Source organism: Seriola aureovittata, chromosome 10 (genome assembly GCF_021018895.1).
Source record: "Seriola aureovittata isolate HTS-2021-v1 ecotype China chromosome 10, ASM2101889v1, whole genome shotgun sequence".
Taxonomy (NCBI): Eukaryota; Metazoa; Chordata; class Actinopteri; order Carangiformes; family Carangidae; genus Seriola; species Seriola aureovittata.
The window spans coordinates 27,675,626-27,686,824 of record NC_079373.1 but is presented as its reverse complement, the minus strand read 5'-3'; the positions used below and the strand labels follow the sequence as shown (position 1 = coordinate 27,686,824).

At 48.8% G+C, this 11,199-nt stretch overlaps 1 protein-coding gene across 1 annotated transcript; it reads left to right on the top strand.

Moving 5' to 3' along the window:
* The first annotated feature begins 103 nt into the window (after positions 1–103).
* On the top strand, positions 104–10,051 carry zgc:171459 (uncharacterized protein LOC562056 homolog). Its single transcript, XM_056386755.1, has 13 exons — positions 104–694; positions 793–886; positions 994–1,081; positions 1,219–1,555; positions 1,655–1,748; positions 2,154–2,241; positions 3,238–3,544; positions 4,059–4,152; positions 4,472–4,559; positions 4,764–5,082; positions 6,257–6,350; positions 6,483–6,570; positions 7,131–10,051. Exons 1-13 carry the CDS (start codon positions 634–636, stop codon positions 7,698–7,700), a joined length of 2,322 nt encoding a protein of 773 aa, XP_056242730.1. The 5' UTR covers positions 104–633; the 3' UTR covers positions 7,701–10,051.
* The last annotated feature ends 1,148 nt before the right edge of the window (positions 10,052–11,199 follow it).

Sequence of the window (11,199 nt, the reverse complement as noted above, 5' to 3'; positions counted from 1 at the left end):
AACTGTATTAAATGTGAAAGGTCTCTTCATAAACAGTTTGCTGGATTGTTTACGTTTACACCAAACTCCGCCCTCCCGGGCAGCGGGTCACGTGACAGAGGGCAGGCCCGCGCGGAGATATCGAACGCACCCTCCTCTCGGAGCAGAGGAAACGGGATGTAGGCTAGCTCCGGTAACGGTAACGGTTTTATTTACTGTGTTATTCGCTCCCGTGGTGATGGCATAAATGACCGTCGGACGGCGGGAGTCGGACGGAGCCGAAACCGACGGGAGCCGGTGTCGTCGAGCGGCGGGAAGCCTGTGTCCGCTTCGGTTTGTTGTTTAGGTTAGCTGCCCGTGCTAGCTCACAGCCTGCTTCTTTTAACGGTTCACCGGGAGTTATCCTCGGAGGACACGGACAACCACCGCCCGGGGAAAGTTACGGTAACCCTCCCACCGGCGCTGCCTCGCGCGAGGGGCGGAGGAGCGGTGCTGCAGGAGGAACAACGCGGGAAAGCTGCGGATGTAGTTAGCATCAGGCCTGAATACCAACACACTTCCACCCCTCCCTCCTTGCCTCCCCCCTTTCTCCCCCCCTCCTCCCCTGCCCCCCCTCGCCCCCTCGCAGCCCCTGGACTACAGACCCTCTCCCCCATGATCACGATGGAGTCAGGCCTCAACCCGCTGCCACAGTTCCCAGAAAACTCCTATAAAAGTAAGTAATGGTGCGGTGTGTTTATACCTGTAGGCCGCCATGTACAGGTGAGCTGCTGACCTGCCAGTGTTGGTGACCTTTGACCCCTGCATCTGCAGTGACGGAGGAGGATGTGAAGAGGCTGATTGAGTTCAGGGCGTCCAACGAGGCTCTGTTCACTGGGAAAAGAAACTCTGCCAAGATCGCGTGGAGGTATGAGCTAGACCTCCCCCCTCTGAGACTTCATACCTGTGCAGGTACCTGTGTGAGTGAGGTTCCCTCTCAGCTCACCTGCTCTGATTCTCCTCCGTCTCCCTCAGCACCATCCTGAAAGGTCTGGGCCTGGAGGGGAAGCTGACAGCTGACCAGATCGCCAAGAAATGGGACAACCTGCGGACGAAGTACAAGGTAAGGTGTGACGCAGAGAGGCCACGCCCACAGGAAGTCACCTGGTTTAAAAAAACGATGAAACCGATCACTGTTCTCCACCAGGAGACGTTCTCCGTGTTCCTTCAGGGTTCTGTAATCCTCGTTGTGTTCTCCAGGACCTGAAGCAGCCCTACCAGGGTCAGGACAACATCGGGGGCGTGGTGGAGTCGTGGCCCTGGTTCCACATCATGGATGAAGCCATGCAGGGTCGCCTCTACAACAGCAACCTGGTGCTGAGCCCGGAGAACGCCGCCAACACCGGTCACCGCGGCAACAGCCAACCCAACCAGAACCAGGAGAACACCGACATCCTGGAGTTCCTCATCAAGACGGAGATGGAGGACACGGTGGCGGCAGAGGCGGCGGAGGACGATGGGACGGTCCACACAGAGGCTCCTCCCACCGAGGGCGTGCCCATGGGCTGGAGGAGGATGACGGAGTGCTCCTATAAGAGTGGGTGGAGTTTAGCAACGACATCATCGCTGTGTGTTTCACAGTCGTGTTGTTGATGTTCTCTGCATCTGAACTCGAACCTGTTGTTCTCGTCGACAGTGACGGAGCCGGAGACGGAGCGGATGATCAAACTTCGAGCCGCCAACGAAGCGCTCTTCACCGGCAGGAAACATTCAGCCAAACCGGCCTGGAGGTGAGTCCCACACCTGCTCCAGGACTCTGTGTTAAAGAGGTGTACGAGTTAACACAGAGTCAGATTAGAGACTAAATGTTGATTCAATCTGTGTCAGACTCACTGAAATAACAGATGGAGATACGACTTGTTTTTAAGTCTCACATATCTGAAGTTCACAAGCTTAAATTATTGATGTGATGTTGAGGAAGTTTCCTGGGAGCCGGAGAACGGCTCAGCTGAAGGTTTCTACTCTCAGCTCTGACCCCGAGGAGTGGTAGTGGATCAGCTGTGACGCCACATCTTCAAGACAAACCTTCTTTTCTACAAATGTGTTTTGAAGAGAAGATGTTTCTGTGTTTGAATCATGTCCCTGTTCGTGGGGGGGGGTCAGTGTGTGACTCCGCTGCTCTTCACGTGTTGCAGAGCCATTCTGTATGAACTGGGTCTTCAGGGGAAGCTGACCACGGATCAGTTGGCCAAGAAGTGGGACAACCTGAAGAGGAGATACAAGGTAGGTGCAGCTCCACTAACGACCAGCGTGTCAACAACAAAACACAACCCCACAGCTTTCCAAAATAAAACACAGCCCCAGAGCTTTCCAAAATAAAACACAACCCCACAGCTTTCCAAAATACAACACAACCCCACAGCTTTCCAAAATAAAACACAACCCCACAGTTTTCCAAAATAAAACACAGCCCCAGAGCTTTCCAAAATAAAACACAACCCCACAGCTTTCCAAAATAAAACACAACCCCACAGCTTTCCAAAATAAAACACAACCCCACAGCTTTCCAAAATAAAACACAGCCCCAGAGCTTTCCAAAATAAAACACAGCCCCAGAGCTTTCCAAAATAAAACACCAGCCCACAGCTTTCCAAAATAAAACACCAGCCCACAGCTTTCCAAAATAAAACAACCCCAGAGCTTTCCAAAATAAAACACAACCCCAGAGCTTTCCAAAATATAACACAACCCCAGAGTTTTCCAAAATAAAACACCAGCCCAGAGTTTTCCAAAATAAAACACCAGCCCACAGCTTTCCAAAATAAAAGGCGTCCAGCAGGAAGAAGAGAGTGAAACTCAAAGGTAGTAGAGTGGACGTAGCCTGAGCTTCATGCAAGATCCAGACGGACGATCTGATTTGTTCTTTATTTTGTTTTCCTCTCATTCAGAAGATTCTGTGACGTACAGATGAAGTGATGGACAGACGGAACCTGCTTCCACATGTTCCTCCGTCTCATCAGCTTCAAATGTGTTTGTCGTACTTTCTTTTGTTTGAAAACTCTTATATTGTTATAAATGAATAGCTGCAGTAAAAGTTTATTCTACATCCATCACAAGTTAGCTCCGCCCATCACCCGTCAGACGTTCCTCCGTCCTTCTGTCATTACACGACATCCTCACGTTGTTGTGCACAAACTACAAGAGTCAGCTGGTGATGAAATGATGGTGTAGATGTAGAATGATGTAGAAACGTGATCCAGAGTTTCCTGTCTCCTCCAGGAGCTGAAGTTTCCCGCTCGGGGGGTGGAGACGAACCCCAGCTCCTGGCCCTGGTTCTACCGAATGAACGACGCCATGGAGGGGCGCTTCGCCGGCGCCGCGCCCATCCTCACGCCTATCGTGGAGGACGAAGACGAAGACTGCGAGCCGCTGTCGCCGACGCCCAAGAAACGAGCCCGCCGGAGCCGGGGGGGGATGGCGGAGTTCCTGACGGAGTCGGAGATGGACCTGCTGGTGGATAACGAGGAGAAGAACGGGTCGTCGGCGCTGGGGGAGCTGCACCGGATGGCAGAGTTCACCTACAAACGTAAGCAGTGATGGAGAGCTGTGTCAACCAGGAAGTGTTTCTCTCTGCTGTCACACATCTGTCCCACATCTGTCTCGTCATGAAGCAGATGTGACAGCAGAAACGATCAGCTTTGATTTAATGAAGCATCTTCACACTGTGATTAACTGAGTTAACCAGTTCATTTGTTTCAGCCTCCTAATGTCAATTAATCAATTAAAGATGTCAATTCATCCTTTGATCATCAGACACAGTGAGAAATATCCTAAAGCTCAAACATGAAAAATATTCAGTTACTGAGGTTCAGTCTGAAAAATGACTCCATGTTTCTTCTTCTTCTGTGTTTTATTTGAAGTGTTGATCCATCAGAAGATATAAAAACCTTCTCAGTGTAGTTTTACATCTCCTCTCTCAGGCTTCTCTCTGGAGCTCTAGTAACAACAGGTCAGGAGCCAATCAGAAGAGAGGAGGCTCTGAGCCTTTTTCATTTTAAAACCTGTGATGGTTTGGTTCTTGTGTCCGTCCTGTCCCACAGTGACAGAAGAAGACACCAGGCGACTGATTGAGTTACGAGCCGCTAACGAGTCTCTGTTCACTGGGAGGAGAAACACGGCGAAACCAGCCTGGAGGTAAAGGAAATAAAAATGTTTCTTTCATTTGATTTTATCTTGGGACAGTTTGAGTTTGGAGAAACGATGGACTGAAGGTTTCTCTTTACGATCAGCAGAAAACACAGTGATGAAGATTCATGAGATCAGAGCAACAGGATCCAGCTGCAAACTGAAGCCAGCAGCTTTTAGAACTGAACATAGAGAATATTATTTATTGATGGAAAATTGTTCTTGTGTGTGTTTTTAGTATTGGTGTCTTCAGGTCTCTGTATTGTTCTGTATGAGAAACAAGTTAAAGTCGTTATTTAAATCTTTAATAGTTGTGTTTGGTGCTCAGGGGAATAGTGAAGGAGATGGGTCTGACCGGGAAGATAACACCTGACCAGGTGGCCAAGAAGTGGGACAACCTGAAGACCAAATTCAAGGTGAGCACCCCGAACAGCTGGTGAAATGATTCTGGTCCAGATGTGTGACGTGAAGATTCTGCAGCTGTTTTGATCGATAATAGTTTTACGTCGTTTTTGAAGCAGAAGTGAAAACTGATCTGATGGTTCCAGTTTCTCGGTGTCACGTCGGTGAAGGAACGTTCGTGGTGTGTGATTGTAATCCGTCTCTCTGCTGGTCTGCAGGACCTGAAGTTCCCTCCCCGGGGGATGGAGAACCAGACCAACCCGGCCTCGTGGCCCTGGTTCCAGCTGATGAGCGACGCCCTGGAGGGACGTCTGGCGGGGAAAGCTCCCAGAGTGACGCCAGTTTGGACCAACGAGGAGGACGGCATCTTCGGCTCGTCCCCGCCGCCCGACAGAGACTGTCTGCTGGCGGAGAGGAGCAGCGTGTCGGAGCTGGAGAGCATGGTGGGGGGGGACAACCCCGAGGCTGATGGGAACGTCACCTACATCGACGCCAGCGGAGAAGAGTGTTCGACGCCCTCTGACCTCTCCTATAAAAGTAAGAAGTTCCTCATCGTCATTTATCTGTCTGATGCTGAAGCTCCACGTTTTCTTCTTCTGTGTTTTATTTGAAGTGTTGATCCATAAGAAAATATATTTCACCCCATTAAGCCCATAATTGTCTTTTGCAAAAGTTTCACTAAGATTGAGCATCAGCACGACCTCAGCTGATTGTACATGTCACTCATTAAAGACTGTACAGCATCGCCGGGGGCAACGGCCCATACAACTAAAAAACACACCTTGAATTTGTCCTTATTTAATAGATAAAAGCTGTAAACCAGAATAAAGAAGGAAAACTGCAGCACAGTTTCTGTCTTTATCTGATCATCAGTTCTTCTTCTTCTTCTTCTTCTTCTTCTTCTTCTTCTTCTTCTTCTGAGGGGGAGGAGGAAGAGGAGTATTCAAATCAGCTCCTCATCCTCTGCAGCTCTAAATATCTGTCTCTTCAACAAACTCTGAACTACCTCCCCTCCCTCTGAGTGTCCAGTCTCTGAATCAGACGCTCTGATTGGCTGTGACAGCACCCACCAGAGCCAATAGGAATGTGAATGACATCATTGGCAAAGATGGTGGAAGAGAATCGATCAATAAACACACAGACAAAAAGCAGCATCTATAACTTTATCAATTATTTCAAATTCATGAAGAAAATGAATAGAAAGTCTGTTTCTGGCTTTTTTAATATTTGTTTACTTTTGTTTTTATTAATTTTCCAATATTTCATTTTGTTTTAATGGATCTTTCTCCAAATCTTCAGGTTTATTCTTTGACTGTTTCATTTCCACCGTCGTTTATTGGATCTTAATCCTCTCTGTAAATTCTTTATGAATGAAAAGAAAAGAACACGCAGACGAGCAGAGGCTCGTTAGAAAGCAACAGTTCTGTAGTTGAAGAAGAAGAAACGGCACGTCTCCACCTCAAACGGTGGCGGAGGAATGGCGCTCTGAACACAACGTGAAATCTGGAAGCGTGTGCGCATGTCCTCAGGCTTCTGTCTGTCTGCATGTCCAACTGTCTCCTGTGTCTGTCTGTCTCATGTGTCTCTGTCTCGTGTGTCTCTGTCGCATGTGTCTCTATCTCATGTGTCTCTGTTTCCTCTGTCTCTGTCTCATGTGTCTCCTCACCTGTGTCTCCTCACCTGTGTCTCCTCACCTGTGTGTCCACCACAGTGACGGACCAGGACACCAGGAGGATGATTAAACTACGAGCCTCTAACGAAGCGTTGTTCACCGGGAGGAGAAACGCCGCCAAAGCCGCCTGGAAGTAAGAAACTCTGATGTGGATGATTATTGTTCAGCAGGTGAAGCTCCTGTAGATGTCTGTCTGACTGTCCCGTCCCGTCCGCCCCCCCCACTCCCCCCGTCCCGTCCGCCCCCCCCCCCCCCCCCCCCACAGGGCCATCCTGAAGGAGCTGGGGCTGCAGGGGAAAGTCTCCACCTACCAGATGGCAAAGAAATGGGACAATTTGAAGAGGAGATACAAGGTAAATTGTTACAGTCAACACGTCACATGATCCGTCTCTTAGCTCCTCCCTCCTCTGAGCTCATTGGTTCCTGCTGAACATGTGAACATTTAGAAACTGAGTGTTTCAGCCCGTCATTGATTTTATTGATGCCCCTGTTCTCAAATGTAGACTTTTCTCATCCTCCTCCCATCCTCTCCTCCTCATCCTCCTCTCCTCCTCCTCCTCCTCCTCCTCTCTCCTCCTCCTCCTCCCCTCCTCTCTTCATCCTCCTCTCCTCATCCTCCTCTCCTCTCCTCATCCTCCTCTCCTCCTCTTCCTCTTCTCCTCCTCCTCTCTTCATCCTCCTCTCCTCCTCCTCTCTTCATCCTCCTCATCCTCATCCTCCTCTTTTCCTCTCTTCATCCTCCTCCCATCCTCTCATCCTCATCCTCCTCTCCTCATCCTCCTCTCCTCATCCTCCTCTCCTCTCCTCCTCCCCTCCTCTCCTCTCTTCTCCTCCTCTCCTCTCCTCTCCTCCTCCCCTCCTCTCATCCTCCTCCTCTCCTCCCCTCCTCTCCCCTCCTCTCCTCCTCCCCCAGGATCTGAAGTACCCTCCTGTGGGGATGGAGAGTGTCGCAGACGGCGCCTCCTCCTGGCCGTGGTTCCACCTGATGAATGAAGCCATGGAGGGTCGCCTGGCAAACAGCGCCCCCCTCCTCACCCCCGTCACCCAGGAAGACGAGCAGCACTCTGACCCCGCCCCCAGACACAGGTCCCGCCCCGCCCTTCCCCCTCCCCCCGCCTCTTCCTCCGAGTACGGACAGGAGGCGTTCTGCGACGGCGCCGAGCAGAGCCAGCGCAGCTCGGAGGCGTGCGACGGGCCGCTGGGGGGGCTGGACAGGGAGTGGGAGATGGTGGAGCGGGAGAGGACGGCGCTGGAGCGGGAGAGGGAGATGGTGGAGAGAGACAGGGCGGCGGTGGAGAGAGAGCGGGCGGCGGTGCAGGCGGAGCGGCTGTGGTTGGAGCGGGAGCGGGCGGCGGTGGAACGGGACAGAGCCATGCTGGAGCAGGAGAGGGCGGGGCTTAGCAGAGAGAGGGAGGTCCTGGACCAGAGAGCGCTGATGCTGAACTCTGTGGGACACTCCGGGCACCTCAACGCACTCATGTAGACCATGATGCTCTGGGGGCGTAGACCGTCCCTGTAGAGGCGTCTCTGGTGGTCTGTGGGGGGGGTTCTGGACCCGATGACCGATCACAGGAACCGTAGACCTGAGCGCCGCGGAGACACGCGGCTGCCGGTCGTCCACTCAGAGCTGGGGACGGACAGAGGACGGACCTCGCCGGGTGACTGGTCCTGGAGACCCGAGCCACCCGGGGGGTCGGCCATCTTCACGGGGGGGCTGCACACGCCGTAGTGTCACGACCTCCATCATGTGTGATGGTTCAGATCCGTCATGTTTCAGTCAGAGTTTCCTGCTGAGTCCCACCCGGAGCTTTCAGCTTGTTTTCTTCGGGGGGGGGCAGAGGCTGTGTCCAGTTTCTTGATATTCACTTTAATCAATATGTGTGATCAGTTCAAACATCACAATCATCCTGCTCCAAAACAACACATAAGAAAAATAAACTGTAAATACAGAGTGTGACACGGGCGGAGGGGGCGTGGCCTCTTCTCTTGCGTATATAGGAAGTTCTTCATGAGAAATAAATAAATCCTGTCGGTGGGAGGCGGGGCTACACAGCTCAGCCGCAGACACCAGAGTATTGACTACAGCTGATCAGTGTCTACAAGCATTAATTTAACCATCATGTGTTTTTAATGAAAATCGGCCGATCGATCGAGACATAGAATATTAAACGTTCATGTGAAACTGTGTGAAGTCTTGAGTAATGGTGTGGTGAGGTCACACTGACCTCCACCTTTGACCTTTGACCTTAAGTCCCCAAAGTGTAATCAGTTCATCCTTGAGTCCAGGTGAATGTTTTTACCAAATCTGAAGAAGTTCCTTCCAGGTGTCACTGAGATACCTGAAAACAACATGGCCGCCGCTCTGACTGTCTGCAGCGAGGAATAAAAAACTAGAAAATCAATGAGACGTCGATGTTTTGGCGTCAATAATAAATCCGTGTTTGGGAAACTCAGACTTTCACAATATTCTGTAGAAGACACTGAGTCACGAGGCCGAACGCCTGTTTTCCAATAGTCGATCAATTCTGTGTCTTTGAACCTCGTCGTTCAGTCTGATCTTTCCAGATACTTCCTGTCACAGCTTTAACCCCTCCCCCTCCAGGAGCTCCTCCTCCGTCCTCTCAGTTACAGTCTGAAACACTGAACGCTTCATGAACGTGCTGCAGCTGACGACCTGTTCTCCGTCTGATGGTTCACCTTCCTGATGTTTTTACTCCAGCAGATCAATGACTCTGTTGCATGATGTCACACCTGGTTTGTATTTTCTTACCTGTATGTGGACGCTTGTTTTACATCTGCTGTGTGCTGGGGGCTGAGCTGTGGTAAAACCCAGGTGACCTACACTCAGTACTGTACCTGAACGCACCGACCCACGCTCTGAAGCTGCGACGCTTTCACTGCACTTCCTGTGTAATATGAATGTTTCCGCCCGGTGGAGGTGTCCAGGTGTAGAGCAGCAACAACCATGAACCAGTGACCTCTCTGAGAGTCTGTGGTTCCTACAGGTCTCATCAATAATCCATAATTCATTTCTAATTTCAAAACCAAAAAAACTAAATGTGTTTTTTGTTTTAAAACCAAAACGGGAGAAAAAACATTTTTAGTGTCAGAATCACAAAATGAAATCAATCAAAATGGTCCGATTTGTTATTAATCATTTCTTTTTTTAACCAAAAGTTGAATTCACAAGGTTTTATATGATTTTAATTTCTAATTGAAAAACAAAATCTCATGATTTTTGTTTGTTTTTTTATTTCCAAACAAAAAAAGGTCAAATTAATTTTTTGACAAATGAATTTTGTCATGTCTCATTCTGCAGCTCAGCGGACGGACGGGGACAGGAAGTGAAGTGTCAGAGTCAAAATAAAAGGTTTTTGGTTTCAAACTAGTAAAACTCAGTTTTAAAACTACAGAAGAAGATTAGACTAAATTCTGATCTTCTAAAAAAAAAAAAAAACATTTTCCACATCAGGGACACGTGAATTTATTTTTTCAGAATTCCACAAAAATAATAAAAATAAATTCACATGTCCCTGATGTGGAAAAGGTTTTTAAAAGTCACATGGTTCTAATCCTCTTCCATATATTACAAATACCAGATTTACAGTTTTTAAATTCCACATTATTATTATTATTAGACGGATTATCTGATGAGACCCAGACGCTGCAGTCAGAGACGTGGGCGGCCAATCAGAGCAGAGCAGGAGGTTATAAAACCGACCAATAGGTGGAGAGGATAAAATGAATGTTTTACACTTCAGCTCAGCCAATGTGGAGACGAGAACTGAACTCAGCACAAAACAATTCAAATGGATAAAACTTTATTTCACTGTCCATCTGTGAACACTGACTCACTCAACCCCTCTCTCTCTCTCTCTCTCTCTTTGTCTCTGTCTCTCTGTCTCTCTCTCTGTCTGTCTCTCTCTCTCTCTGTCTCTCTTTCTGTCTCTCTGTCTCTCTCTCTCTCTTTCTGTCTCTCTCTCTGTCTCTCTCTCTCTGTCTCTGTCTCTCTGTCTCTCTCTCTCTGTCTCTCTCTCTCTGTCTCTGTCTCTCTTTCTGTCTCTCTGTCTCTCTCTGTCTGTCTCTCTCTCTCTGTCTCTCTGTCTCTCTCTTTGTCTCTCTGTCTCTGTCTCTCTCTCTCTTCTCTCTCTCTCTCTTTCTGTCTCTCTCTCTGTCTCTCTCTCTCTCTCTGTCTCTCTCTCTCTCTCTTTCTGTCTCTCTCTCTGTCTCTCTCTCTCTTTCTGTCTCTCTCGCTCTGTCTCTCTCTCTCTTTGTCTCTCTCTCTTTCTGTCTCTCTCTCTCTCTGTCTCTCTCTCTTTCTGTCTCTCTCTCTCAGACAGGAGGGACAGATTCTGAAACCTGTTTTGAATGTGGAGTTTTTGACATTTCCATATGAAACCCACCTCTAGGCTACTTTCACACACACACACACACACACACACACACACACACACACACACACACACACACAAGGTGAAATCACGTCGACATGATTGTGCAGCTCTTCCTGTCACTCACCTGAAGAACTGGTTGTATCTGAGCCTGGAGGTGAAGACCAGTGTTCCCAGTAAGCCACCAGTACATGTCGACTGACGACTCCAGCTGAGCCTGAATCCAGATGCAGAAACTGATGTTCGGGTGTTTCCCACACTGGATTTATTTCAGCTCCTCACATCAACACGACTTTCTCATTTTTCTATTTATTCACAAAATATGTTTTTGTATTATTTCCTTTTATTTTTATACAAACCTGGTGATGTTTCCAGATGTTTCCACATTCCTCAGACTCTTCAAAACATCTGGATAGAAAATATAAAAAGCCTTTTTGGTGGAACAGACGAAACTTTATCTTCAGTTGTTTTATGTTTTATATTTTCTTGTGTCATTCTCCTGGATCAGGAAACACTGATGAGAATAATATTGATATAAATAGCGAGTGCAGCTTCTACACAACGATCACGATAAACGATTGCTGCGGTAAA

Bases quoted from the DNA above. Each gene is read 5' to 3' on its own strand.
- zgc:171459 (XM_056386755.1), top strand. From the start codon at position 634: ATGATCACGATGGAGTCAGGCCTCAACCCGCTGCCACAGTTCCCAGAA. The intron at 695-792 runs GTAAGTAATGGT...CTGCATCTGCAG, and splicing joins CCCAGAAAACTCCTATAAAA to TGACGGAGGAGGATGTGAAG. The intron at 1,556-1,654 runs GTGGGTGGAGTT...TCTCGTCGACAG, and splicing joins GACGGAGTGCTCCTATAAGA to TGACGGAGCCGGAGACGGAG.